Below are 26,830 nucleotides of genomic sequence, written 5' to 3'. Positions count from 1 at the left end.
AAAAATATAAACGTTGACAGTGGGCAGCATGGTGGTATGGTGACTACTTCTAGTCACCATAATGGTGGGCGCCCATGGCGGCCATGATGGCGGGCGTAAAGAGAGGCGGGTGGTGCAAGTGGTAGAGTCTAGCAAGTGGTAGTTGGCAGCGGTAGCAGCGGTGGGCAGCGACAGCAAATCAGATCTACAGTTTAAATAAATGTGTCCGAATTGTTATAATAAACAATTTAAATTTGTTCTAAGTTCATTTTATAAACATCTGAATATAACTTCTTTGCAAATTGTTTGACGCCATGACTTTCTAATCGCCGCACGAGTCCCAAAAGTGGAAGGGGAAAAGTCCTGCTCTGGCAACCCATCACAATTGCCATTGCAATGCTCCGGTCCGGCAACACTGTACTCCGGCTCCGCCGCTGTCGCCTCTCCGCTCAACGTGCTGGCAGTGCTGGTAAGCAGGCTGGCTCCGGGCGAGTTTTCCGGCGTGGTGAGACTGGCGCTGCAAAATTTTTAGTTTTAACTTGAATGTGCACTTAGTAACACAGTTTATATTACAAGCGCCAGAGCACGTAACTCTATAACCGCCAAGTATGCCGCCGAAGAAGTCCAAAGCAAAGGCTGCCAAGAAAGAAAAATCTGGAAAGGGGAGCTCCGAAGGCGACGTTGAGAAGAGGCTTGAAGACCTGGACATAAGCGATGACAATGGCACTGACGGCGACGATGACGACTGTTCCAAGCCAGTTCGCAAGAACAAGTTCCAGGCTTTCGGAAGCGACGACGATGTTGAGAATAGTGAAGGATCTGAGAAGGAAAGCAAAGGTGACGATGCCGTCAAAGGTATGCGGTTGCCGTCACGACATTTTGGTGCTCGTGTCGGTTTCTTATTGTGTGCTCTAGCTGCGGCTGCACAGTGTGTAATGAGAGTACTGCGTTACTCTGTTTGTCCCTCTGGAAATGTGAAGCTTTCGCTTTGACCCACGTCAAGCTGCAGCTGTAATCAACGTCGTTTTGAGCTACTTGTTTTCTACGTCGTTGACGAAACGACCATGCTTGTGCCCGTCATTTTTTGATTCTGCGGGGGATACAAACTTTATATCGCATCGTCATGCCCCTCATCGTTGTTAATATTCAGAGTGCGCAGCAGAGATGACGCGACGAGGTGTGTTGTCCGTGTTGCAGCTTTGCTCCTCAATGACGCTGCATCCACTGGCATATGGAGTGCTTGTCATTGACTGAACGTTTTCTTTTTCTTCGAACTTTTTGCTAGATGTAAAGTAGCGAAACCTAGATCTTCAGCAACGAAATGAGCTGTTGCTAAACATGCTAAACTCGGTCATCGCACTTTCACTGGGTTTAGACGTGAAATAAAACTGCGAGGTTTTGTGGCTGTAGTATCAATAATGTCTTTTTGGTCCCGCTCGGTGTTGGTTGTTCAAGTTATCTCTAGATTAAACTCTGTTGCGAGCTGGCGAAACCGAAAGTAATGTGCTTTGTTTCTGTGTTTATGGGCAATCGTATCTGTTAATGCTTGCAGATGATTCTGTACTTAGGAATTTTATGGTAGCCTTTTAATTTTTCATTTTGGTCTCTTGTTTTTTGTTTTTTTTCAGAGGTTACAGCAACTAAGAAGGTGTCACACAAAGAGAAGAAATTGATGAAAAAGCAATTCGAATATCAAAAACAGCTAGAGAGCCTCAACAAAGGGAAGACTTCCTCTGATGGAGACCAGTTCACGGTGTCCCAAGCAGACAAATCTGCAGCACAGCAGATGCAACTGGAGAATGCCATAGACATCAAGGTGAGAAACTTGCTTGTAATGCCAGGAGCATTGCACGCAACATTTGTCTTATTTGAGGCATGCAAGGTTTTCTCCTCATTTGGCTTGTCTCCCTGGAACAGTGCTTGCAAGTTGAAACCAGCTGTTTCAAGCTTATATTAGTTTGTTGCTGAGGACATTTTGTGTTGGTTTTATTAACGATATGGCTTGTAATTACACACTTATTTAAAGAAGTAGGAACATTAAATTTTTAGTTTTTTTTTATGGTGGGCAAGACAGTAGTATACATGAGTCATGACTTGGAATTTTCCTATGTCACAGAAGTAATATGGGAGTGCTCAGAAAAGAGCAGTAATTGAGGACCCATGGCCGTTTTTGTTTTCAATGAAATTTTGGCAAACTTGTTAAACACAAAGAAGTTGTACTTAGTTTTGCAAGAAACGCTGTATTTTTTGGGGAAAAAAAATCAAATATCACATGAGGTGAAAAATATCGATTTTGCGATGTTGTAAAATCGCTTACTTGGATCCCTGCTAAAAGAAAAATAAAATTTTGTGGAATCTAAATATTTTTGCAGTATAATCATATGCAACCTTTTTTTTGGAAGCAGTGCAAAAACATTTTTTACTCCGGTGGTTGTATAGCAAATTTTTTTTACTATCATCGGACAAAATGTTTACTTCTAGATTGGTCAAATGATTTCTGTTTGGGCCGCCGCAGTGGCTCGGTGGTTATGGTGCTCGGCTGCTGACCTGAAAGACGTAGGTTTGATCCTCGCCACGGCGGTCGCATTTTGGTGGAGGCGAAATGAGAGGACCATGTAGTACTGTGGCGATGTCAGTGCACGTTAAAGAACCCTAGGTGGTTGAAATTTGGACCCAGAGCCCTTCACTACAGCATCCTTCATATCCTGAGTTGCTTTGGGATGTTAAACCCCATAAAGCCAAACCATCATGTTCTTCACAGCCATCATTCAGCTGTTGAAACCGAAATTACGTGAGAGAGAAAAATGAATTTATAAACTATTTACCGCATGTTGGTGCAATCCACATGGCTTTCCGTGCTTTATAATGGGCTGTGCATCTTTGTAAAGAAAGAACGCGCATCTAAAATTTGGTGTCTCTACTCTTTTTGCTGGACTACAGAGTTGACGTCAGAGGACTTGTTAGTTGTCTCTTGTGTTAATTTGTCACCACGTTAATGCAGAGCACATCATCACGTGTTGTCACTGTTGTATAGCTTTACTCTCTTGCTGAGGTGGAAGCAACGACTTGAAGCGAAGCGGATGTTCAGATTGTGCTTTCACTTCTCTAGTCTTACTTTGTTTTTGGGGTTTGTAGTGCCCGATGTGGAATAGTTACAACATTGCAGTTGTAACTGTGAACAATCTGAGGGGATTGGTCAGTAGCGGAAATAATTTAATTTCCGTTTTAATGCTTCATCAGGTTGACAATTTCTCGATCTCGGCCAGAGGTAAAGATCTCTTTGTAAATGCCAGTCTTACAATTACGGCTGGGAGGCGCTACGGCCTTGTTGGACCCAATGGGTGAGTATGCACTCAGCCTGGTTTTTATCAAATCAACATTGTTTCTTCCTTGAGTTGTTCTTACTTCAGTCTCCCTTTTGTGTTTTTTTAGGCATGGAAAAACGACGTTACTCAAGCACATTGCAAACCGCTCCTTGAAAATTCCGCCTAACATTGACGTGCTACTTTGTGAGCAAGGTAACCCTTTTGACTTTTAAACTAATACCCCTCTCACATGGGCATTTCGAAGGCCCTTGAACCGATAGTCTATCGACTCAAAGGCGATTGAGCGCTGCTACACAGGCGGTTTCAATTGCCATGAAGTCAATAGTCTATCGAGTTACCAGAGGAGCGCGGAACTCCATAGAGATTTCGAGGGCTTTCGAGCGCTGCCCAAGGTTGCTAGCGTTGCTTCGAGCGACGACAACACGCACTTTCGTACACAATGCATTCACGGTCCAAAACCACAAACAAACATTATTTACCTAAACTTTAATGCAGGAAGTCTGTACAATAATTTTAAAATTGTATCAGTCCGGGTTTAAGTGCATTAAGCGTATTAATTTTTACGCTGCGGTCTTTGCGTTGCTTCCGTACATAGCGTTGACAACATGGCGGCGCCCTGCCCGCCCGCTTCACAGTGATAACAGCTTCGTCGCTAATGCCTCAAAGCAATATCGTGTTCTAAACTGTTGTATTCACTTTCGATTTGCCCATTCTTACCCTTGCATAAAGTTTAAATAGAGAAATAGCTTTTGTTTTTCAGATATAAAGGCGATTTCCCAGGCGTTAAGCCTGTTGAAGCAGCGGTTCAATGCAGTTCGACTAGCTTGGTTATGACTCGTCTTGTAGTGGCTACAGCAGTGTCTGCATCTGTCAGTAGATGGCACTAGAACAATGCGCGGCGTCCATCACGTATGTGCAACTAAAAGTATTTTAAACGACATGCGCGTATGCGTGTATTTCAGCATTTAGTTTATATTTATAAAATATTTTTGTTATTTGCGCAAAATCCAAAGTAGCGATTGTGGCGCCACACAAGCTTGGCGTGAGACACGATAACGATTTCAATGGCCATTGAGATTTTCCGTGTAGCAGCGACAGAACTCCTTTGAGTTCGATGGCGATTGAGAATCTCAAAGGTCCTCGACTCGATGGGCATTGAAACTGGCAGTGTGACAGGGGTATAAGTGTCTTGGTCAGTTGACCCCGGGCTGACCCATTTAGATTTTGTCTAGGCTAATTTCAGTGCTTGAGCTGGTTCAAGCTGGTGAGCTTATCATGCAGTTTTTATCGAATGGTGACATGCTAAACATTATAAATATGCTCAAGCAGGTATGATTAAATTGTGGACAAATTAGCAGCACCCACACTTCAGAACTATGCACCTAACCTGTGTTTTTTTGCAGTGCTTCACCTTTTGTGAGGGCTTACGCTATAAGATGTATAGAGAGAGTCTTGACCAATTGGGTCTTGACCAATTGGGTCAAAGTGTGAATGTTACTACTTGTGAAATTCACACTTTGGCCCTCTGTAAATGCATGCTTTTGTATCAAGTGGAAGTTTGTTGGCATGCATGCCCAGAAATTGAGCAGGAAAGGAAAAGAGGAGCTTCTAATGGCATAAATGACGGAAGCCAACAGTCATCGAAAGCGAGGAGCATAAGGGATGTGTTTTTTATTTGTGGTGTTTATGAACATCACAAATAAAAAAGAATCCCCTATGCTCTTTGGTTTCGGTGACTGTTGGCTTCCGTCGTGTATGCCCAAAAGTTAGAGATACCTATGCTCAGAAGCTTATAGTTGTGAGGATAAACTATGCTCCCTGTTTGTTTTGTTGCTTTTGCTCAGGGCTCCATTCATAGTCAATATCTTCATTTTCTTCAGTAGCTTGTTATTTCATTTTTTAATTTTGCCGAACTCTTCATTTCATTATGCATTTTTCATGAGCAGTGCTCATAAAGACCAGTCTTATTACTTATTGCCTTGTTCATGCTCAAAGGTACGCAAACCTGTGTGCCATCAGATTTGCCCAGAATGCTGGAAGCATGGAGTGTGGCACAAAATTATAACCGTTAAGCAGCACGAAAAACAAGGGTAACAAAGAAGCATAAAGCTGACAGTGCAAGCGTTCGTCCTGTATCTTTCTTTCTGTTGTCTTTATGTTTCTTCATTGTCCTGGTTTTTATTCTGCTTATTGGTTCAGGATGAATGGCCGAGTAGCTCACACCAAGTTATTTAATCAAGACTGTAAGGATGTGAGGAGTAACTAGTTCTGTTAATGTTCTGGGCTTAGGCTTTCCCTGTTGGTAACCTATGCTGACCTGCCTCAGCAGTACACTGGCTAAGATGTTCTGCTGATGAGCACGAGGTGGTGGGATCTGATCACATGGTGTACAGGGGGGGTTCCATTTGGCCTATTGAATTCTGGCCATGGTGACTGCATGATGTCAATGCACATCATGCAGTCACCATGGCATCCGTGGCATGTAACAGGGGATGCATTATTTATTTATTTATTTATTTAGTTTACCCTCAGGGTACATGGCACATTAGAGAGAGGAGGGGCAAAAAAAATAAGGCAAGTCAGGCAAACCATACGTAAATGTCCGAGGAGATTGCAGAAGTGGTAATATTTAATATAACTCTGCTATTTAACCCCCACGTTAAAAAACTCTACAAAAGAGTGTAGACTAACAGCGTATAAATCTTTAATGTGGCCCATACCCGAGCACACGCCCATAGTCTGGTCATCCCACTCTGTGACATTTGTAAACTTGAACCCATTCAAAACAAAGCAATTTGAATTATATACCAGAGGTATGAACATCATTTTTTGCTATGATCACAGATCATTAGTGCACAGGCACACATGTGAACACCTCATCACCCTGCACAAGATTGTTTGTTCAAACACTATTATTGCAGCACCCATATCATTTATTTGCTCTCCCACATGCATCATCCAGCGTTTTAACCCGTTAAACATCATGCGACCTAAACCCACATGAATTGCTTCAAACACTTCTTTTTTCGTTCCATAGTTGACCATTCAAATTAGTTCATTCAAATTATCCTTGTGGAAACTGCCAGCTAATCAATTTGTTGAGCAATTGCATAAATATGTATGATACAAGTTAATATTTCCACTTTTTTCGTCGTTGGCACACTTGGCCAAGGTTAAAGGAGTGCAGGTTCACCCAGCCTTGCAGTCATTTGTCAAAACAGGCATGGGAGGCTAAAAGCGCATTCCCTTTTTTTCTTTTGAGTTTGCTTAGGAACTGGACTTGTAAGAATACGGACTATGCCAGGTATCACTTGTCCATTTCATTTCTAGGGTATAGCAGTGGTCTTAATTTAGGTTAAGATGTTATATAATGTGCTGATCATCTTGTTTTTCTCTTCGAAATAATGGTAAATGGGACATTGTCAGGAAATGTTTTCATCTAGTGTTCATGTAGTATTTATTGGCTGTTTATGTCAGCCCTGCTTACTGAAAAAAGTTTTCTACTGTATTGGATCAAATGAAATGTTCCTCTTTGATGTGCACTTGTTCTGATAGGTGGTTTTGCAGTTTTATGCCATAATTGACTGACCAGCCCTTTGTCTCATTGGCAGAGGTGGTTGCTGATGACACTCCCGCTGTTGAGGTTGTCCTCAAGGCTGATGTCAAGCGTACTGAACTGCTGGCAGAGCAGAAAATACTGGAAGAGGATGCAGCTCGTGGCAACTTGAAGAACCAAGACAGACTTAGCGAAGTAAGGATTCAGTTTCATATTGCCTACCAATGAAACTAGTTTGCAATTCTCCTGTTGTGGGGATAATGAATCAAAAGACCGCGTTTTATTCAATGTGTTACTTCTTATAAAGCAGTTGACGTGAATAGCTTTAACTCTTTCGCTACCTTGGGAGTCTGAGTCAGCATGGGGAGTTGTGCCAATACAGCTAGTAATGATCTCAGCTTATTATGTATTTATAACCATCTTACAGTCACCCAGGGATAAGGTAAGTGCCAGGTTCTTGACACTAGCTGACTACAGGTGCCCTATGCCCTATCCTGTACTTCATTGTTGCATTTTGGTTGCATTTTATTTGCCACTGTGAGAGTGTCACAGAAAAGTGGCTGCCTACTTGCTATGACTGAATGGAAATGCAAGGGCATGAAATTTCTAAACTTCATAATTATTAGGAGACAGCTGTTAAAAGGTCTGCTGAAAAGCTGAGACGAACATTTTTTTCAAGTGGAGGCTTTCAGCAGTAACTCTGCACTTACAGTGGCACTATGGATAGTGCCCATGAGATGACTCTGCATTGAAGAGCCTTATCTCCTTGTTGCACTGCCGCAGTTCCCAGGATGTCAAACTCCAGGCATAAAAAAAAGCACCATCCAGGGTTAAAAATATTGTGGGTGGTTTATGTCTTTATCAATGAGAAGACCATTGATGTGAATGTCAGCGAGCTGTTATGTCAAGTGGGAAACCCCAACTACTAGCAATTCTTTTTCATAATTTTAACTAATAAAGGTAATCCACAAATTTCAAAAATATGGTTTTTGTGTACAGGAGAACATTTTTCAACAAACTGTAAAAAGAAAAGTTCCTGTAATATCTTGATTATTTTGGTTATTTCTTATGCCAGGAAAATCATTGAAGGCTCTCTAAACCAGATTTAGTAGAATTATGTGGCCAACTGATCATTTTAAGGCACTAGGTAAGAAACATTTTTTTCACAGAAGACTTGAGAAGGTGAAATGCTGAGCAAGCTTTTGATGCTTGAAGAAATCAAAATTGCTCCTACATGCTCTTTGCACCCATCTCCTGATGATTACACTCATTTACCTTTATTAATGCTGAGCATTCAGAAAACCTGTGGTAGATACCAAAGAGATAGCTGGTTTTTATTTCTAAAGTATATATATATACACCGTATTTACACGATTGTAAGTCGTCTCGAATGTAAGTCGACCCCCCCCAAATCGCATGTCCGAAAAAAAAACACCAGTGGAGCACTTCAAAAACGAAAATTTATTGCTTAGATGGGCTATTCATCCTCACTAGAGTCATCTTCAGTGGTACTGCTGTCGTCGTCGTCATCGCCGCTGCGATCCCACAGCACATCGTCCTCCATTGAAAGCCCGCACTTCCTAAATGACCGCACCACGACATCGTGTGGAACGGCCGCCCAAGCGGAAATCACCCACCCGCACACAGCCGCCTGGGAGGCTCTCTTCACGCGCCCCGTTGGGCGCAAGTTCCCGTCCTTCTGCCGCCAGCCACTCGTTGTACTCACGCTGGAGCAAGTCCTTGAATGGCTTGTTAATGCCAACGTCTAGCGGCTGCAGCTGCCCCATCAGACCGCCGGGAATCACCAGCATATCTGTATCTTCTTTTCAGAGCTCTGCCTTCACTTTCGCGGTAAGGTGGCCGCAAAATGAGTCCAGCACGAGGAGGTTCGGATTGCGATTTTTGAGGGATGCCCCTGGCCTCAAAAGCCACACCCGACGGTACCAATCAATAACTAAGTCGTCCGTCATAAAGCCTTTTTCGTTCACTCGCACAATCACACCTTTTGGGAACATTTCCTTTGGCATAGTTTTTCTTTTGAAGACAAAGTACGGTCGGAGCTTTGTGCCATCTGCCAAGCATGATAGCATAACAGTGAACCGAAGTTTCTCGTTTCCTGTCGTGAGAAGCTTAACCTTGCGAGCTCCCCTCACGCTCACTGTTGTGTTGCTCGTCATGTCAAAGTAGACGGGAGTCAGGTCCGCATTGCCGATTTGGCCGAGCAGGTATCGCCGCGAGTCGCGGAGCTTGAGGTAGTGCCTATGGAAGGCGAGAACTTTCTCCTTGTAAGCAGCAGGCAGCTTCTGGCATACACTAGTACGCCGACGAAGAGAGAAGCCAGCCCTCTTCATAAATTTCGAAGCCCAAGCCCTGCTGGCTTTGAAGTCTGTTCACAGTATTTCAGCTTCCGCAGCAAAGACCCGGGCTTGTTGTGTGATCATTTCGCATGTCACTGGAAGGGACCGATCACGTATTTCGGTGACATACGCTGCAAGCTTGACCTCCAGCTCCAGAAAGCATCCCGACTTCGGCCCGCGGAAACCTTTTCGCTTGGAGTCGCAGTCGAAAGTTTTGTCTCGCTGCTTCCGCCATTCCCGTACCAACCGTTCAGAAACGTCGAACTTGCGGCCCGCCGCACAGATGTTGGTTTCTTCGGCGTAACTGATGGCCTCCCTCTTGAACGCTGCAGTGAATGAGCGCCGAATGCTTTTCGAACCTGGAGAGCTCATGGCGAAGCACGCGGCCGGCAGTCGAGTCAAAAGTACCAACTCCAAGCACCAGCAAACAAAGAGTGATCGGTGTCGGGGCGTCGGCTCTTCCAGCAAACATCGGCATTCCCCAGAAGCGCCGTTGTTACGTATTGCGCAACCAACTGAAATAGTGGCTCTTCCATCAGCTAGCGACACTCCCGGGGCTGGCACAGACTCTGCAATTGGAACAGCGGGACAGCGGCCCTTCCCGCAAGTGAAATGAAATGAAATTGGTTTTGGGGGAAAGGAAGTGGCGCAGTATTTGTCTCAAATATCGGCGGAAACCCATTTGTAAGGGAAGAGATCAAGGAAGGAGTGAAAGAAGAAAGGAAGAACGAGGTGCCGTAGTGAAGGGCTCCCGAATAATTTCGACCACCTGGGGATCTTTAACCTGCTGTACTGACATCGCACAGCACACGGGTGCCTTTGCGTTTCGCTTCCATTGAAACGCTGCCGCCGCGGTCGGGTTCTAACCCTGGTGTCCTGTTCAGTAGCACTGAACCATCGCAATGGGTAACGGTGTGCGCAGTAAAAATAAAAAATGAAAAATCCTGGCCAAAAAGTCCGCGGAATACCTGAATGCTACGCTTGAAGCCGTAGAGCAAACAAAAACTTCTAACATCGCAGTAGCGTCCCTGATAGATTGTTTTTCTTGCTTTTATTGGCAGTTCAAGGTTTCGTTTCGATTGTAAGTCGACCCCCCCCACTTCGGAATTTTAAATTTCAAAAAAAGGGTCGACTTACAATCGTGTAAATACGATATATATATATATATATATATATATATATATATATATATATATATATATATATATATATATATATATATATATATATATATATATATATATAAATATATATATATATATACACACACACACAGTAAAAGCTCGTTAATTCGACACTGACGGGACCGCGAAAAATTGTCGAATTAACCGAATGTCGAAATATCGAATGAACCACAAAAAACATGAAATTTGCCCCAGCATGACATACCTTTATTTGGCAAAGAAGTTTGTTATCGTCGTCTGCTTTTTCGGGCGAATTTGAGCGGCTACAATAGCTCTAACAGCTGCCAGATGCTCCGCGGCACGCGAACCATCCGGAATTTGTTCACAGAAGTCTTCCAGCACGGACAAGGCTTCTGCGGCTTCTTTCACCGTGCGCTTCGGCGTTTGGGGCAGGTGCTCAGGACGCGATGGCGAGGCGCGCAGGCACGGCGCGCTACGCACTCGAAAACAGCACAGTAAACACGCTGGCAAAGCACGCAATATCCAGAAATGGCGTGTTAGGGTTCAATAACCGCGATCGTAGCAGCAAGAAACACTGGGCAACGACGACACACGCCAAAACGAGACTTGCTGAAGATAGGGTTAACACGGCGACTGAGCATGACTGCAAGAGGCAACGAAGCACAAAGAAAGACACCGGGCGCTTCGGCCACTGCTAACCTTGCTTCCCTCGCCCTCTCTCGCACTGCTGATGACGATGACCGTACGGATGGCCTACGCTACATTCTTTTTTTCCAACTTTACAGTAGCGCCGCTCTTGGCGGGCTGTGGAACTAGTTCGAATTAACCGATGGGCAGTAAAATTTGTCCGAATTAACGAGTGTTTTGCCCCATAGACTCCTATATATAATTGTAGGGACCATGCTTGCAGGTCGAATTATCCGATTGTCCGAATTAACGGGGGTCGAATTAACGAGCTTTCACTGCATATATATATATATATATATTTAAGGTGTATGACTGCATTGTGCTGCTGGGGCATTAGGTAATACGATAGAAATTACTTGTGCACAGCTTTCCTTGCGGCGCCATATATGACTTGCAATGTTGGGTTTCTTCTGAATGAGTTCACAGATTTTGATATCTGGCCATTGGGGGTGTATTTGATGGAGGTGAAATTAGAAACACCAGTGCCCTGATATTTCAGTGTCTGCATGCTGTTGCACTGTTGCTTGAAAACTCGTTTTTCCAGTGTTGTTGAGTGTTTATAATACCTTTAAAAAAAACGAATCTGGCATTTCAGACAAGTAATGTGATCCCGAAAACTGAACACCGAAAACTGATGTCCCACTTCGTCTCGCTTACCTGACATAGTTTCAAGAATAGTAACTTTGGCCAGGAGTATCTCCTGATGGAAATGGCACATAATGAATGTGTTTGCAAAAGAAACTGTTCTTATCTCATGTTACAGTCACTCTACACTTGCGTCTAAGCTTTACTAGTATGTTGGATCGTTTGTTTTTAGCTTTTTTAGCTTTGATAGTTGCACTTCATTACAGAAGCTAGGGATCCTGTCAGGTGCTCAGGAGTGAGCATTATTTTATGTTTTGGGCTGTGAAGATCTGGTACATTTCTTATTTCATGTTTGGTGCACGTTACCTTTATAACCTGATGTGTCTGCAGCAATTGAAGTGCTTGTTTTGTTGAATGCACAGTGGCACATCATAGCCTCAGTTGCTTTTGTGCCATTAAAATCAATATAACTGACTAACTGTTGAATGCACAGCATTGTGCGAAGGCTAACGCATAGGGCCCATGTTTGTCTGAGGCACACAAATTTTTGAAGTACAGAGTTGATCACACTTGTTTAGAGCACTCCAGCGGTGTGCTGCAGAGCAAATGAAGTGAAACCTTTACACATCTGCTTTGCTAGGGATAAGGTGCTGGTGCCTGTGCAATTCATATGTCCATTCGGCTGCTCTCTAGCACAAGTGTAATCAGAGAAAGTCGATACTTGCTTTGGAATTTCGCTTTATTTTTTCCGGACAGCACCGCTCCAGCGCTCTAGACAAGTGTGATTGACTCTGTACTCTTTTATCCTTGTGATCCTGTTTGTCATGAAAACAGTTATATTTTTAATTTTTTAATGAGACATCGGAAAGAACACCTCTACTTCCACACCTAGCTACCAATGCCCTGTTAGGCACTGCCCGGCTGTCAGAAGATAGGGTGATCCAGCATATACAGTCGCCAACCAATTTTTAGGACCGAGTAGGACCCGGAAAATGGTCCGAATAATCGAACAGTTAGAAAAATCGGTGAAGTTAAAAAAAAAATCTAATTTCTGTGAAAAACTGACTTTAAAAACCGCAAACTTCACCGCCTGCTGCATACCGTTAGCAAGCGATAACATTAGACTGTATCTGAGCCAGAGTTATACTTTCTTCATGTCCGCACCACCTCGTGATGCGGACAGTGCGATGCAGCCTCAGGCCACGCAGCAAACGAATGCACATGCCGTACGAAGCAATAACAGTCTGCTTCCATGGGCAACGACGGTCATGAACACCGACGGAACCGCCGTGGCATACGCTGCAGCTGGCCCCTTTTTCAACGTGATTGCATGCCCTTTGTGGGCCAGTGCAATGCAAAGCTAAGTGTACCATTAACTTGAGGAGCAATGGTCAAGAACAAATAGACAAACATATACAAGCCTGTCCATCCAATATAAATCCAAGATGGTGCCTCTCATGGCGGCAAAGAATTGGTTGATTGTGACAGCAGTTCCCGTTCGTATCGATATTAGGCTGATAAAACAAACTTTTGGTTGAAAAATGGTTTCTACAGTATTGTATATTGCTGACGTCTAGTGTAGTCCGAAAATTGGAACTCTCGGTTTCCACTGAGTCTGAAGTATTGGCCATGGATATGTATATGTTCCTGTGAGGTGTGTGACGGTTCCTCAGTGAAGTCGAAATATCACGCAAGTTGGAATCACTGGTATTAGAAAAATCAGTTGGCTACTGTATTTAATGCCAGAAGCTTCTACACACCTTTGTCTAGCCACTGCGGGGGCTCAATGGTTAAGGCGCTCGGCTGCTGACCCAAAAGATGCGAGTTTGAACCCGGCCGCAGCAGTCGAATTACGATGGAGGCGAGATTCTAGAGGCCGTATACTGTGCGATGTCAGTGCACTTTAAGGAACCCCAGGTGGTCGAAATTTCCGGAGCCCTTCACTATGATGCCCCTCATAGCCTGAGTTGCTTTGCAATACTAAACCCTCATAAACCAAACCAAACACCTTCTTTGTCTGAACTTTTATGCCACGTGCCTAAAGGGAATGGAGAGTGCTTCGTGCAACTGCTTCACCAAATGGCAGAAGCATTGCAAATCCTCACTTTATGGTCCACAAGGAAGAGAGCAAATTTTCTGGAGTGGTATGACTGAAGCCTTAGACATAAACGCGGCACAGATTTTGTGTATATTACATTTTAATTGTCATAGCACAGTTTAATATAATGAGAAATGTGTCTTATTGGATATTTTGTTCTGTGCTTGTTCCTAATTTTGTGAATAGATGTTTCAGACTTCATCACTGATCACGTTCACAGTTTTTAAAGGGACACTGAGGACAAATTGAAGTTGGCCTGCATTAATAGGTTACTATATTCTACTGGCGAAGATGTTACTTGCGGGGAAAACAGGGCTTTTATAAGCTAGATGAGGTCAAAACATGGAATACAGGTGTTGCCATCACTGGCAGATTTTGCAAGTGAACTGCGGTGCATTGACACTGTTAGTTGTGGATCCCAGAGGCAAGGCTACACCTCCACTCACTTCGTATTGGTAATCACGGAGTCCTTTTCAGTGTAAACATCATGAGTTTGAAATGAGTGATGGAAAAATTTTAAATGCCATTTTCTCAGTAATGACTGCGACTTCTGCTGCTGGACAAGCATAACAGATCAAGAAAAAAAAACAAAAGAATCGATTTTTATGAAAAACAAAAGCTTGATCAAGTTTTTCAGTGCCCCCTTAATGAAGAATCCGATTGATTAGCCGTAGTTTGGATATACTAGTGCAGTACTTATTTTTCACAGCAGTTTTTAAAATTCGAGAAAATCTTACTATGAGAGCAAGAAATACATAAAAATGATAATAATACTAAAAAGCAGTGGAAACTTTTGAGTGACTTCCTCAGATTACCCAGTGCAAACAGCACAGCCCCCTTACTGAAATTAATTTCAGTGGTACAGTCTACACTGAGCCATATGACATTGCGAATGCCTTTAGTTACTTTGTTTTTGCTCCTCATTATGGTCGTCCACTTAGTTCCGAAATAAACATCATGCACTCTAAACAATCTTATTTTCTTTTTCCTGTTTCCCCTCGTGAAATTGAACTGCTGATTACTGGCCTCAAGGACACTAGCACTGGATTAGATAAGGTATCCTCGCACCACCTTAAACTTGTAGCCAGTCTGGTTTTTGAACCATTTTGTCATGTTATTGATCTCATCCTAGAGACAGTTGTCTTTCCTGCTTGCCTCAAAACAGCTAAGGTAATCCCAGTGTTCAAGAAAGGAGACAGACGATTAATTTCTAACTATCAACTACCGTATTTACGCGCACAATTTGCGCACTTTTTATTCAGAAATTAGGGGTCGAAGAAGGGGGTGCGCAAATTATGCGGGGCTTTCGCGAGCGCAACTTAGAAAACTCCACAAAGGTCATAACGCGCAATATAGGTATAGTGTATGTTGCTGCATATACAGCACCCGGACCCGCACCCCATGCTGGCCGCCCCACGAAAAAAAGTTCACTCTAAATGAATAGCCACGCACCCCCCCCTCCCTTTGCGGGATGGCATGATGGTGCATGCATGAAGCTGAATAAGACGCTAAAAAGCGTCATTGCTTGCGGCCCAGCCAATTGTTCGGTAGTTCCGGATTCCGTAAGTTTGCTTTCGCAACTTTGTCCGGGATAGCAGGCGCGAATCAATAAATCAATTATCACACCACACAATTCTCTAACAGTACCGCGCGAGCGTCGACCAAACTGCTTGTCGGCGCGGAGCTGCAAAGCCAGCGAGAATAGCCACGTGTGCACAAGTTTTCCGACACAGCGATTGTCGTCTGTGGGCAAACTTGTGCGCACGCGGTTATTCTCGTTGGCTTCGCCGCTCTGCGCCGGGATAAGGCGCTGACAAGCAGTTTGAAACTTGCCGTATAGTTGTGATATCCCATCGCAAGACACGACCGAACAACCAAACACAAGCCGTCAGAGCCACCAAGAAAAGCGTAGCCGGCAGTCGAGTCACATGCATCAGCCAAACAAAGAGCGGTGTTGGCTCTTCCATCAGCTGCCGATCCTCCCCAGAAGCACTGCTGGCCATTCCGTGTGGCGATGCCGCTGGTGTAGCCACGATTGTAACAGCGGGCTCTGACACCACCATGAACGCCCAGTGCACAAAAGATTCAAAAAGCCTTCCGAACAAACACGCGGAACAGCCAAATGCTACTGGGTAGAGCCATAGGGTAGAGCCCGCATGCATGATGGTGGTCTAGCGCAGCGCGGTGCGTTAAATATGCAAGAAAAAAATGTTTTTTTTGTAAACCCGGGTCATAAGTTAAGGGTGCACAAATTATGTGCGTAAATATGGTATTTTATCTTCTGTCAGTAAGATAATTGAGAAATTGATAGTTCAATGCTTAAACAATTACCTAGATGAATTTAAGATAATTTCCCCCCACCAGTTTGGCAGCTCGACTAACTTAGCTCCGATCTGTGACTGATTTTATCAAGCAAGGTATTGATAACGAAAAATTTGTTGGCTCTGTCTTTTTAGATTTTAACAAAAGCTTTTGATATGATTAATTACTCCATATTGCTTAAAAATTCAAATTTTATGGAATTACAGGTCCCGTGTCGCGACTGCTAAAAAGCTATTTCCAAGATCGCCAACAAATAATCAATATTGGTGGAAGATTCTCACAAGCTAAAACTATTAACCAAGGTGTTGCTCAGGGCTCCATTCTAGGTCCCTTACTCCTTAATGCATACTATATATTAATGACCTTCCTAATTCTATTAGCCCAACTCACTGTGTCTTATATGGTGATGACACTACAGTGTCATTATCTAATACGTCCATAGATGATCTGACTCTTGAATTGAATGCCGTTCTAAGTAATGTAGCCAAATGGTGTACCGATAATCAGCTAGTGATTAATTCTACTAAAACAAAATTCATAGTCTTCAAAAGTAGCCAGAAAATTCTTTCGTGTCCTCCTACGTTAACCCTTTGTTCTTGTAATGTTCCTGCTTCTGATAACACCAACTTTCTCAGCGTGTTTCTTGATTCAGCTATTAAATTTTCTGTCCATATCGCTCATCAAAAAAAAAGATCTATGTTTGCCATCAGAGAGCTAATTAAGGCACGTCCATATTTTCCATGCACCCTACTCCTATCTTTGTATTATGCCTTCATACACAGTTACATCACTTATGGGATTATTGCATGGGGAAATACTTATCATTGCCATTTATCATCTTTGCGACACTTACAAAACCAGGCAATCCACATTATTACCCATAGCCTTTTCTCTACTAATGCTTGTTCTTTATTGCATGAGCACAATATTTTACCAGTCCGCCAGCTTTTCCAATATCACCTTGGAATCATGTTCTTTAGACATGATTCTGTACTACATGGCACCCTACATTTTCAGTTTGTAGACCCCATCCTGCTGATCAATTGCAACCCTACCAGATTTTCAGCAAAAAACAATTTTCTGCTCCCCAATGTCCATACCAATTATGGTAAAACGACATCGTCTTTTCAAGCAATTTCATTTTGGAATACATTGCCGCCCACTCTAAAAACATCAATTTCCTTGCCTGCATTCAAGAATAACCTCAAGGTATTTTTTGTTGGAATGCTGATGTTTTATTCTCTTTTTATGTATATATTGCCTGCATTTTGTGCTTTTGTGGTGCTTTTGTTTTTGTGGTGAAGTACTCATTTGTTATTTTCTATATTTTATAATTATGCACTAACTGTTGCTGTAGTTGCTGTAATTATTTCTTGTATTATTGATCTATCGAGGGTCCCAGTACAGTCTTTGACTGTGGGAACCTCGTCTGTACACTTATGATCTTTTGTATACATTTTGGGACCAATAAACTTCTTTCTAACGAAAAAAAATCAATAACCAACAAAAATTTATGATTTTTTCTATGGTACAGAATGAATTGAATCGGTTAATGTATGCAGTTAAACCTGGATGTAAAGAACCTCTGTCTAGCAAATTTCTTCATGTTACAAAGTTTCTGAGTTCTCCAATGCTGCCCCCATTGAAGCGTGCGTATTTGTCAACTCCATGTAATGAAGGCATTGCTGTAGTCTACCTTGATATAACTAACTCACTACGGTGCTTATATGTTTGCTAGTACTGTTACTTGAAATTTGGCTGAACTATGCAAAAGTTTCATGGTGGTAAAACACCATGCCTCTGCCTGTTAGACAGAGGTGAGTGGCGTTTTCTTTGCTTTCCTAGCAAGTTCGCGGCTCATGTTTTGCAGGGTGCTTGTGGTGATGCTCAGTTTTAGCTGGCAGTTCGTACTGTAAAAGTGCTGGTCTCCCTTTGCTACTGGCTGCCTGTTTGAATGCCATAGACCAGAGATTAGCCTTTATGTTGGAGACATTACGTCTTTCACTGTAGTTACTTGAAGCTACCAAAGCTTGTTGTAGTCATTCTTGTATTTTAATTTTTTTGTTGTGCAGTCTTATGATATGTAGGAGGTGTGAGGTAGAAATTTGTTGCATGGGTTCTTTATTTGCAGCATTTTTTTAGCAAATTTTTCAAAAAGTTAGCATCAAAATGATGTGTGATGTGCTTTATCAGAATTGCTGCGTGGTCTGCCTGTGTCAAATGGTACAACCTGTGCTGATTACCAGGAACTGTTTCATGCAGGTTTATGAAGAGCTGCAGCTTATTGGTGCAGACTCTGCAGAAGCACGCGCCCGGCGTATTTTGGCTGGTTTGGGCTTCACACGTGAAATGCAAGATAGGGCAACTAAGCAGTTTTCTGGCGGCTGGAGGATGAGGGTGTCCCTTGCAAGGTGAGAGTATTTCTTGTCCATTGTCATGTTTTTGCATTGATGCCTTCCCAGTGTTTAGGGCACTGGGCTATGAATCGCAGTCCATCCTCTTGTTTTATCATGTTGTAGTGAAGTAGTGCCTTCTAAATTGTTTTCCATGTAGTTGTGGTTGGGCACAATGGTCTGCTCTATAGTTTTGTGATAGCAAATCAGGGGAGCTAATTTAGTGACCAGGTGGCAAGGTGTCCACAAATTCTGAGGCCTGCGTCTTCCCCCATGTCCCCTCCTTAGGTTTGCCCCCCGTTGCCTTGGGAAACGGACTCTCCTCATGCACCGCTGTAAATTTGCCAAGCTACTATCCCAGCAGTGGAGGCAACACTCATTGGCTATCAACATGGTGCCGAAATCGTACGCTAGAGAGCAGCATGCTAGGAGACGCTTGCTTGTTGGCTGCGGCACAACATGCGAGAAGCGGAAACCACTAGTTGACAGCCCTTTTTCTCAGCTCCGAGCTTCTTGATCGTAGGAGCAGCATGAGAAGGAAAACTCGCTGTACGTAGTGCAACATGTTAGCTCCCCCCTTGCTACGTGCTTCTGCCATGTGTTCTCACCATTTCCAGTGCGGGCATATGCCCACATGTTTTTGCCCTTTCCCCCATTAGCAGGTCGAAAGCCCTTTACGCAGCACTTGCATTTGAGAAGACCCTCGCCTATGATTTGCAGTTAGCCGGACCAATTTGTATGAGTTGCAATTTTAGTTTTAAGTGACTGATCACGTCTTACAGTCTCCCTCAAGCACGGATGTGAGCACTTTGTACTTTTGTTTTGTGAAGATATGAAGTACATTGTATTGAGAGGCATTAAGTGGACAGAAGTGGATAAGCATTTGAGCAAGATTTTGGCCTGGCAGTGCTGCATATGTCTCAGGATCGTGGCTTGGATAGCTTTACTCGGTATAACCTTCGTCTAGGTTATACTGTGGTTAAAGGGCAACAGAAGAGGTCTGCTTTTTCACATTTTGTTTCAAAATGAGCTGAAGCCGACGGCAATTCACCGTCGCCTTCAAGAAAAACGCGATTGAGTATGCGGAAGCTCACGGCAACCTGGCCGCACAGCGCGAATTTGGAGTATCCGAAAAGCGCATTCAGTACTGACGGAGGCAGAAGCTGCATATTACAACTTGCAGCAACCAGAAGAAAACATTTCATGTGCGGACCGCACCGTATCCAGAATTCAAAGGAAATGTTGCACTGCGTGCAAGATTGCTGCCTGTGACTGCTGAATGCATCCGCGTGAAAGCGGTAGAGATGCGAACCGCAGCGTATCCAGAATTGGAAGGAAAGGTCGCGCTGCATGCAAGATCGCGCGTGCCTCTAGACTTACGAGGGCGCAATTCAAGTGCTCGCCATCCGGGGTGCGGCGATTCATGAAGAGAAAGGGCTTTGCTCTACTGCGCCGTACTTCTGTGTGCCAGAAACAAACACGCAGGTCGATGGGCGTGCGATACTGTTAAAAAATTGGCCGGGTGCACATACGAGCAGCATTTAAATGAAAATAAATACTGTCACCATCGTGCAACCTGTCGAGTTGCATTTGTTTCAAGGTAAGGGTGTCTTTCGGTACTTTTTCATTGAAAAAGATTTTTTTCATTTTTAGAATTGGTTAGTTGGGGGGTCGACCTATATTCCGGTCCGACCTATAGTCCGGTTTTTACGGTAACTGATTTCTGGAAGGTTCACTACACAGTCTGTACACTATTGTTAAGCATGTTTTTTTGCATAGTGTTCATGAGAAGCAGGTGCCTTTTGGTGAACATAAATACACTGCCCAATTCCAGCTGTAAAGAGGCACACTTTTTCCTCCACAAATGAGCTTTGATAGTGGCTACACTCTTATGAATGATCATGCTGCTGTGACAGCAAGAAGCAGGATGATTTGCAACGAAGTTATTTCTGCATGGGCTCTCATTTTATTTTTTCATTTTATTGAGTCCCCAGGAGTATTCAAGACGGTTGCACCTGCACGCTCCCTTTTGGGTGCAGTGTTTAAAGGGACACTGAGGAGAACCCTATCAACTTTTTTTTGTTAGCAAAATCTGATAGTTCGGCATTTCATGGCTTTGTTGCCGCTTGTCCGGCAGCGAACGATGCATTTATTTCAAAGCAATTTGGATTCGAAGTTGAAAAAGTTTTTCCCGCCGCTCCTATTCAAGCTTGAGAACTCATGACGACACGGAGAACTCTTATGACGACACAGAACGGAGTGACGTGAAACGTGACGTAAACGGAGACTCCGTGATTTCTGGCGGCTAGCGGTGCGGTCTAGCAGCTGCCGAAATGAAAGCTACCGCCGCCGCACGTTGAAGGCATCTATCGGGGGCTGCCACCGTCGCTTCGTTTACGTTTGCACCGGCGTGTTGCCAGCGTTGCGATGGATCCCGTTCCCGAACCCGACGACGTAGTTCTCGCAAAATCTCTGGCCTGCATTTCAGCGACCTCAGCCCCACAGAGCATGCGCTGCTTTTGAGGGAGCACGGTTAGGTTAGGCGCCGGCGGGTCGTTTCCTCCTTCCTCAGTGAGCAGCCGTTGCAAACTAAATATCATAACCACAGTGCGGGGAGTCGTGAGGCGCCAGGACAAGGTCTGCGCGTTGCACCCATCGGAGGCTGGCCGGGGCTTTGGGGCCAACGGATTAGGATTCCTTGAACGGAGTGGTTGCACGGGGCAGCAGGCGGCGTCGAGGTCTCCCACAGTTGTAAGGGCCAAGTTATTTATTTTATTGCCACAAAAAACGGATAGGTACTCAAGGGCGGTCGCGTTTAAAGTGGGCGCCTTGAAACTAAAGCCGACGCACGACGCTTCAACGGCTTCCGCTAGATCCAACGGGTCCACTGGATCGGGCTCTCGCCCACTTGCATGTACCTTCATATGTGTACCGTGAATGGATCAAATTAGCCGAGAGCTCTAAAAGAACAGCTCCGCCAAACTGCCGAAGTTATTGAATTACGTCACAACGCGCACCTCGCCGCGGAGCCGAATCAGCCTGGCCGGGCCGGCGGCGGCTGGCGCACTCGGCGCGAAATAGAGACATGCCCCAAGTCTCCCCGCCAGTGCGGTCAGAGTGCACCGAAGCCGCCGAACGCGTCGGCGTCGCCGACGTGACGTCGCCATGCAGCGCGCGCGCGCGTGTTACGCCGGAGCATAAACGCGCCTTAACAGAGCCTGCGCTTAACCGCTAACCAGCGTATTCGGTGGCGGCAGCTATGGGAGCCACTGAAGCCCCCCGCCCACTCACTGAACAAAAAAAAAAAACATCCTGTGCTGAGGTCCGGAATCGAACCATGGCTTTTGGCGTTTGAGGCGGAGACGCTACCACACCGCCACAACGGCACAAGCAGCAATTAACAATAAAGGCGCATCTAGTGAATGCACTCTTCCGATGCAGAAATCTCCGCGCTTTCGCTACGTATATCCTGGCCTAACAGAGCTAAGCCATCAGCAATTTTTCCGAACTGCCTTGTACTTTGTCTCCCGTCCCTAATAAATGATTTCCGTTAAGTAGTTTGAAGTTGACTGGTACAGCCGGGAATGTTTCGCCGAGCGAGCGTGCAAAGACACAAGTGCTGCCTTGTACGATTACCGTCCATCGTGCCATCATAGTTTTTCATCGACCGTGGCGATCATCTGACGAGCCTTAACAGGCTCTTTCAAAGGTTAACTAGCACTTGAAACGGCACTTGGAGTTCCTCTGCTGTTCGGCGCTTGTAAATCGAGGCGCGTCAAAACAAAACCACGGGGCACGCAAAGCTCATAGACGCGAAGCGCCTTAAAAAATAGAAACTCTCCTGGCCGCCTGTGGCGCCGCCAAGCATCGGTTTTCTTTGCTTCCAACATTCAGGTTGCCTTTTGTCTGCATTCTTTGTGTGATAAAAGTGCACTATCGGTTTTAAAACAAAATTTACTTCAATATTGAACCGCGCAATCTTCCTTTGTCAGCCTCAGAGATTCGCGCCCCATGTAGGAAGGAAAATTCCTCTAAGGTAGCATCTTTTGTCCTACGACGTCACCACGCTTGTACTTGCGAGTTTGGCCTGTGGCGGCGATACCTGTATTTTGGTTCTTACTATTTTCTACCTTACAAGAGCTTTGTTTTCAGTAAGAGCGGCGTTTTTGTGATCGGGAGCTGGTATTCTATCGATACAAGCCAACTTCAATTTCTCCTCAGTGTCCCTTTAAGGGTTGTGCTTTACGATATTTCCAAACCCCATTCTTCACTCGAAGTAACATAAGCACTGTTTTACTCCTTGTCTGCCACAAAGAGTAACTTATTTGCAAATGCCTTTTTGCAGGGCCCTTTTTCTTGAACCTACTTTGCTTTTGTTGGATGAACCTACCAATCACTTGGACCTCAACGCTGTCATTTGGCTTGATAAGTAAGTATATGACTTGCGAGTTACTCATGAATCATGGGTGCAGACACTGTTACAGTCGAATCCTGCTGCAACGAAATTCAGGGGACCCACGAAAAATTTTACTGAAGCAGAAGCTTCATTGTCGTGAAATCTGGCCAGAACATTGACAGATTGGACTGGATAGTTCAGGAGCAACCCTCATTTGCACACTGTAGCGCTGGCAGATGTTTGACGAAGGGAGGACGAGACACATAGTGTGCTGACGTGTCTCTTTCTCCCTTTGTCCCTCGTCTGCCAGCACTAGTGTTCAGAATGTCAAACCAACTTGCCCAATAACACACCCTCCTCATTTGCCAAAAATCTGTGTGCTGTGGTCTTTTGCCGTTTAGAAATCAGCGACATGGCACTGTCATCAGTGAAGCGAGCGTAACAGCCGAAAGCCATCTCGCACGAACTGCCGCAGTTTGCAACCGCAGAGTCCGAGCCGTCAGCAAAACCGTTGCAGGCAATGGTGCACCACATCGCGTCTTTATGTGCACATACGTATCTGCACATCAATTTTGATTCCGCGGGGAGTTTCACTTCTGCTATTGAAAGTTCAAACTAACTTTGCCAGCCGTTTTTGGTGAAACCTAATGAGATATGGTCATATGTGATTGTGCAAAAAAAAATAAATTGGCTGCTCACTCAAAAAAAATATTGCAGAATTGGAACCTTGCTCAGAAAATTGTTTGTTGTGGGGGAAATAATTGCATTGCCTTGCATGGTTTGCTGATGGGAAAGTGTTGATGGAGAATTGGAAATACTTTGTTGGGGCGGAAATTTCGTTGTAGTGGCTTTTGTGGTTTGACTGTACTGCACCACTGGGCTTTTTTCTGCAATTGAGAGCCAGAACAACTCCTGCTACTTCAGCTGATTGGAGAGTGTTTAGAGTTAATATTTGGTTTGTCATTTGGTTTGTTGGGGTTTTATCAACCCAAAGTGACTCAGGCTATGAGGGATGCCATAGCTCCAGAAATTCCAACCACCTGGGGCTCTTCAACGCGCACTGACATCGCACAGTACACTGGCCTCTAGAATTTCGCCTCCATCGAAATTCGGCCGCCGCGGCCAGGATCAAACCCGCGTCTTTTGGGTCACCAGCCGAGCGACATAACCACTGAAACACCGCAGTGGCTCAGAGTGTTAAGAGATATGAGAGAGATAAGTTGATATATGGGCCCAGCTCTGGCCTTCCTTTTTTTTTTCTTCCATCTTTGCGCAGGGGATGATACATGAAATGTATGATTTTTTAGTGTTGTGCCGGTAGTGAAATATACCGTATTTACACGCATAATTTTTGCTTTTTTTATTCAGAAATTAGGGCTCTAAGAAGGGGGTGCGCAAATTATATGGGGAATTCGCGAGCGCGACTTAAAAAACTCAACAAAGGTCATAACGCGCAATATAGGTACTGTGTATGTTGCTGCGTATACATCAGCACCCGGACCCGCACCCTACGCTGGCCAGCCCCTGAAAAAAGGTTCACTGTAAATGAAAGGCCCCCCCCCTTGTGGGGTGGCATGAAGGTGCATACACGAAGCTGAATAAGACGCTAAAACAGCGTCATCGCTTGCGGCCCAGCCAATTGTTCGGCAGTTCCGGATTCCGTAAGTTTGCTTTCGCAACTTCGTCCGGGAAAGCAACCGCGAATCAATAAATCAATTATCACACCACACAATTCTTTAACAGTACCGCACGAGCGTCGACCAAACTGCTTGTCGGCGCCTTATCACGGCGCAGAGCTGAGAAGCCAGCGAGAATAGCCACGTACGCAGAAGTTTTCCGACACAACGATTGTCGTCTATGGGCAAACTTGTGCGCACGCGGTTATTCTCGCTGGCTTCGCTGCTCCGCGCCGTGATAAGGCGCTGACAAGCAGTTTGAAACTTGCCGTGTAGTTGTGATATCCCATCGCAAGACGCGACCGAACAACCAAACACAAGCCGTCAGAGCCACCAAGAAAAGCGTAGCCGGCAGTTGAGTCACATTTATCAGCCAAACAAACAGCAGTGTTGGCTCTTTCTATCAGCTGCCGATCCTCCCTGGAAGCTCTGTTGGCCGTTACGAGTGGCGATGCCGCTGGTGGCACCGCAATTGTAACAGCGGCCCCTGACACCAACATGAACGCCCAGTGCACAAAATATTCAGAAAGCCTTCCGAACAAACACACGGAATAGCCGAATGCTACTGGGTAGAGCCATAGGGTAGAGCCCACGTGCATGATAATGGTCTAGTGTAGCGCGGTGCGTAGACATGCGAGTAGAAATTTTTTTTTTTTGTAAACCCGGGTGATAAGTTAAGGGTGGCGCAAATTATGCGAGGGCGCAAATTATGCGCGTAAATACGGTAGCTTGAACAGTGACAAAAAAGTTGAGTAGAATTCTGAAAATTGGTCAGTGGAATGCCTAGAAACAATTGCACCAAAGTGGCAACTCTCATTGTATGAGGTGCTTTCAGTCAAGTATGGAATGCTTTTTAGTTCCGATTCTCTGTAATCTGAGTGAAATGTCATCCTGAAATGGTGGTGATGTAGGGCACCGAAACCAGTGCCAAATTGGACAGTTAGCACACGATGCAAGGTCAGCTTGACTTTGTTGTCTGTGTCTTGCAAGGTGCTCCATTTACACCATGTTAATAAATTTGCATATCCTCGCATCTTTCTTCTCCAGAAGTGGCAAGTTCATCAAAAGTGCGCCTGAGCTGCGCCAAAGAAAGCAGGTGCTGGTCCAAAAAAAAAAAAAGTTTTTTTGAGCAATGTGCATCTTCAGCTGGCAACCAACCAAAACATTTTTATGGCCAGGAACCCCAAGAACCAGTAGCCAGGTGTAAAATGTAGTGGTCAGTAAACCCTGCCACATGCGCACAACCAACAAAACTTGGAGTTTTGCATCAGTGGCTGTGACTGTGCATATATACCTGGCTTTCATTTACTAAAGTTCGTTTCTGAGCTCCTTGTAGAAGCACTCGCCATGGACACGTGTTATTTTCTTTCAGCACATGTGTGGTCAAGATAGAAGCTCGATGCTCTAAACTGCTGTGTGTGCGCAGACAAGATTTTGGATTAGTTGGTGTTCTTGGTTTGGGGTCCCATTATCAGCATGCTCTCACTGAAAAGTGCTACCTTCTTGCTTATGCTCTGCCTGGTGTGCCTTGCATAGGATGAAATTTGTATGGTCGAAGTTCGTAAATTTGGACTTCGAGGGACTGGGAAAAATGTCTCAGTTATCTGAAGGTTGGAGTTGGCGAATGGCTCCTAGAAAAATTGCCGAAAACTGTTTGCATCATAATAAATTTTTTTGATGAAAACCTGGGACATGCACTAGGAGGAGGAGAAGGACTTTAATGGAACAGGTGCGAATGCTGGTGCACTAGGTGCGAATAACGTGTGACGAGTGTGCATCTTCGACGCATAGACCTAACGGAAGAATCATGCGGGTGGAAGCAAGGGAATCGTGTCGGTGCTAAAACAGCAAGGTGCCTTCTGCAAGAAGAAAAAAAGAAACAGACAGAGAGAGTGAGAGACTTGTGCTGCACCAGCGTCCGAATCGGCGCACAGCAGTGTGCTCAGCTGGCTGTTTGATGCGTTGTGGGTAGCTGCCATTGCCATGCACAGGTGCGAAACTCGGAAAAGTGAAACCAGAACTGTGCTGCCGGACTATTTTTCGCCAACAGAGCCCTCGGACTAATGTCCTGCCAGCTGTTGTGTGCTAGTCAAAGGTGCGCAGGCATCATCATACCATGCTAGTCAGGCTTGATGAGGGCAGTTGTGACCGTCGCATCCATTGCCAGTCTTAACCTTGACACAGCTTAGCTCCAGGCTTCCAGGCTTAGTAGGTGCGAAATATATAAATGTTTTAGTAGTTGGAGGTCGAATTTAGACCTTGAGACTTTTTAGGCAGGAACTTTAGAGGGTATTGATCCCGAATATGCCA

At 44.7% G+C, this 26,830-nt stretch overlaps 1 protein-coding gene across 1 annotated transcript in view; it reads left to right on the top strand.

Annotated features, from left to right (window-relative positions):
• The first annotated feature begins 390 nt into the window (after positions 1-390).
• The window catches only part of LOC144115028 (ATP-binding cassette sub-family F member 1), a 57,452-nt gene continuing 31,012 nt past the window's right edge, over positions 391-26,830 (top strand). The window contains exons 1-7 of the mRNA XM_077649154.1: positions 391-834; positions 1,608-1,795; positions 3,220-3,320; positions 3,412-3,497; positions 6,917-7,056; positions 18,318-18,466; positions 22,794-22,877. Of these exons, the coding sequence (XP_077505280.1) occupies positions 588-834; positions 1,608-1,795; positions 3,220-3,320; positions 3,412-3,497; positions 6,917-7,056; positions 18,318-18,466; positions 22,794-22,877 (995 nt within the window). The 5' untranslated portion in view covers positions 391-587. The remainder of the gene's footprint in view (positions 835-1,607; positions 1,796-3,219; positions 3,321-3,411; positions 3,498-6,916; positions 7,057-18,317; positions 18,467-22,793; positions 22,878-26,830) is intronic.

The sequence above is a fragment of the Amblyomma americanum genome, chromosome 1, assembly GCF_052857255.1.
Source record: "Amblyomma americanum isolate KBUSLIRL-KWMA chromosome 1, ASM5285725v1, whole genome shotgun sequence".
Taxonomy (NCBI): Eukaryota; Metazoa; Arthropoda; class Arachnida; order Ixodida; family Ixodidae; genus Amblyomma; species Amblyomma americanum.
This window is presented reverse-complemented; position numbering and strand designations above follow the sequence as displayed.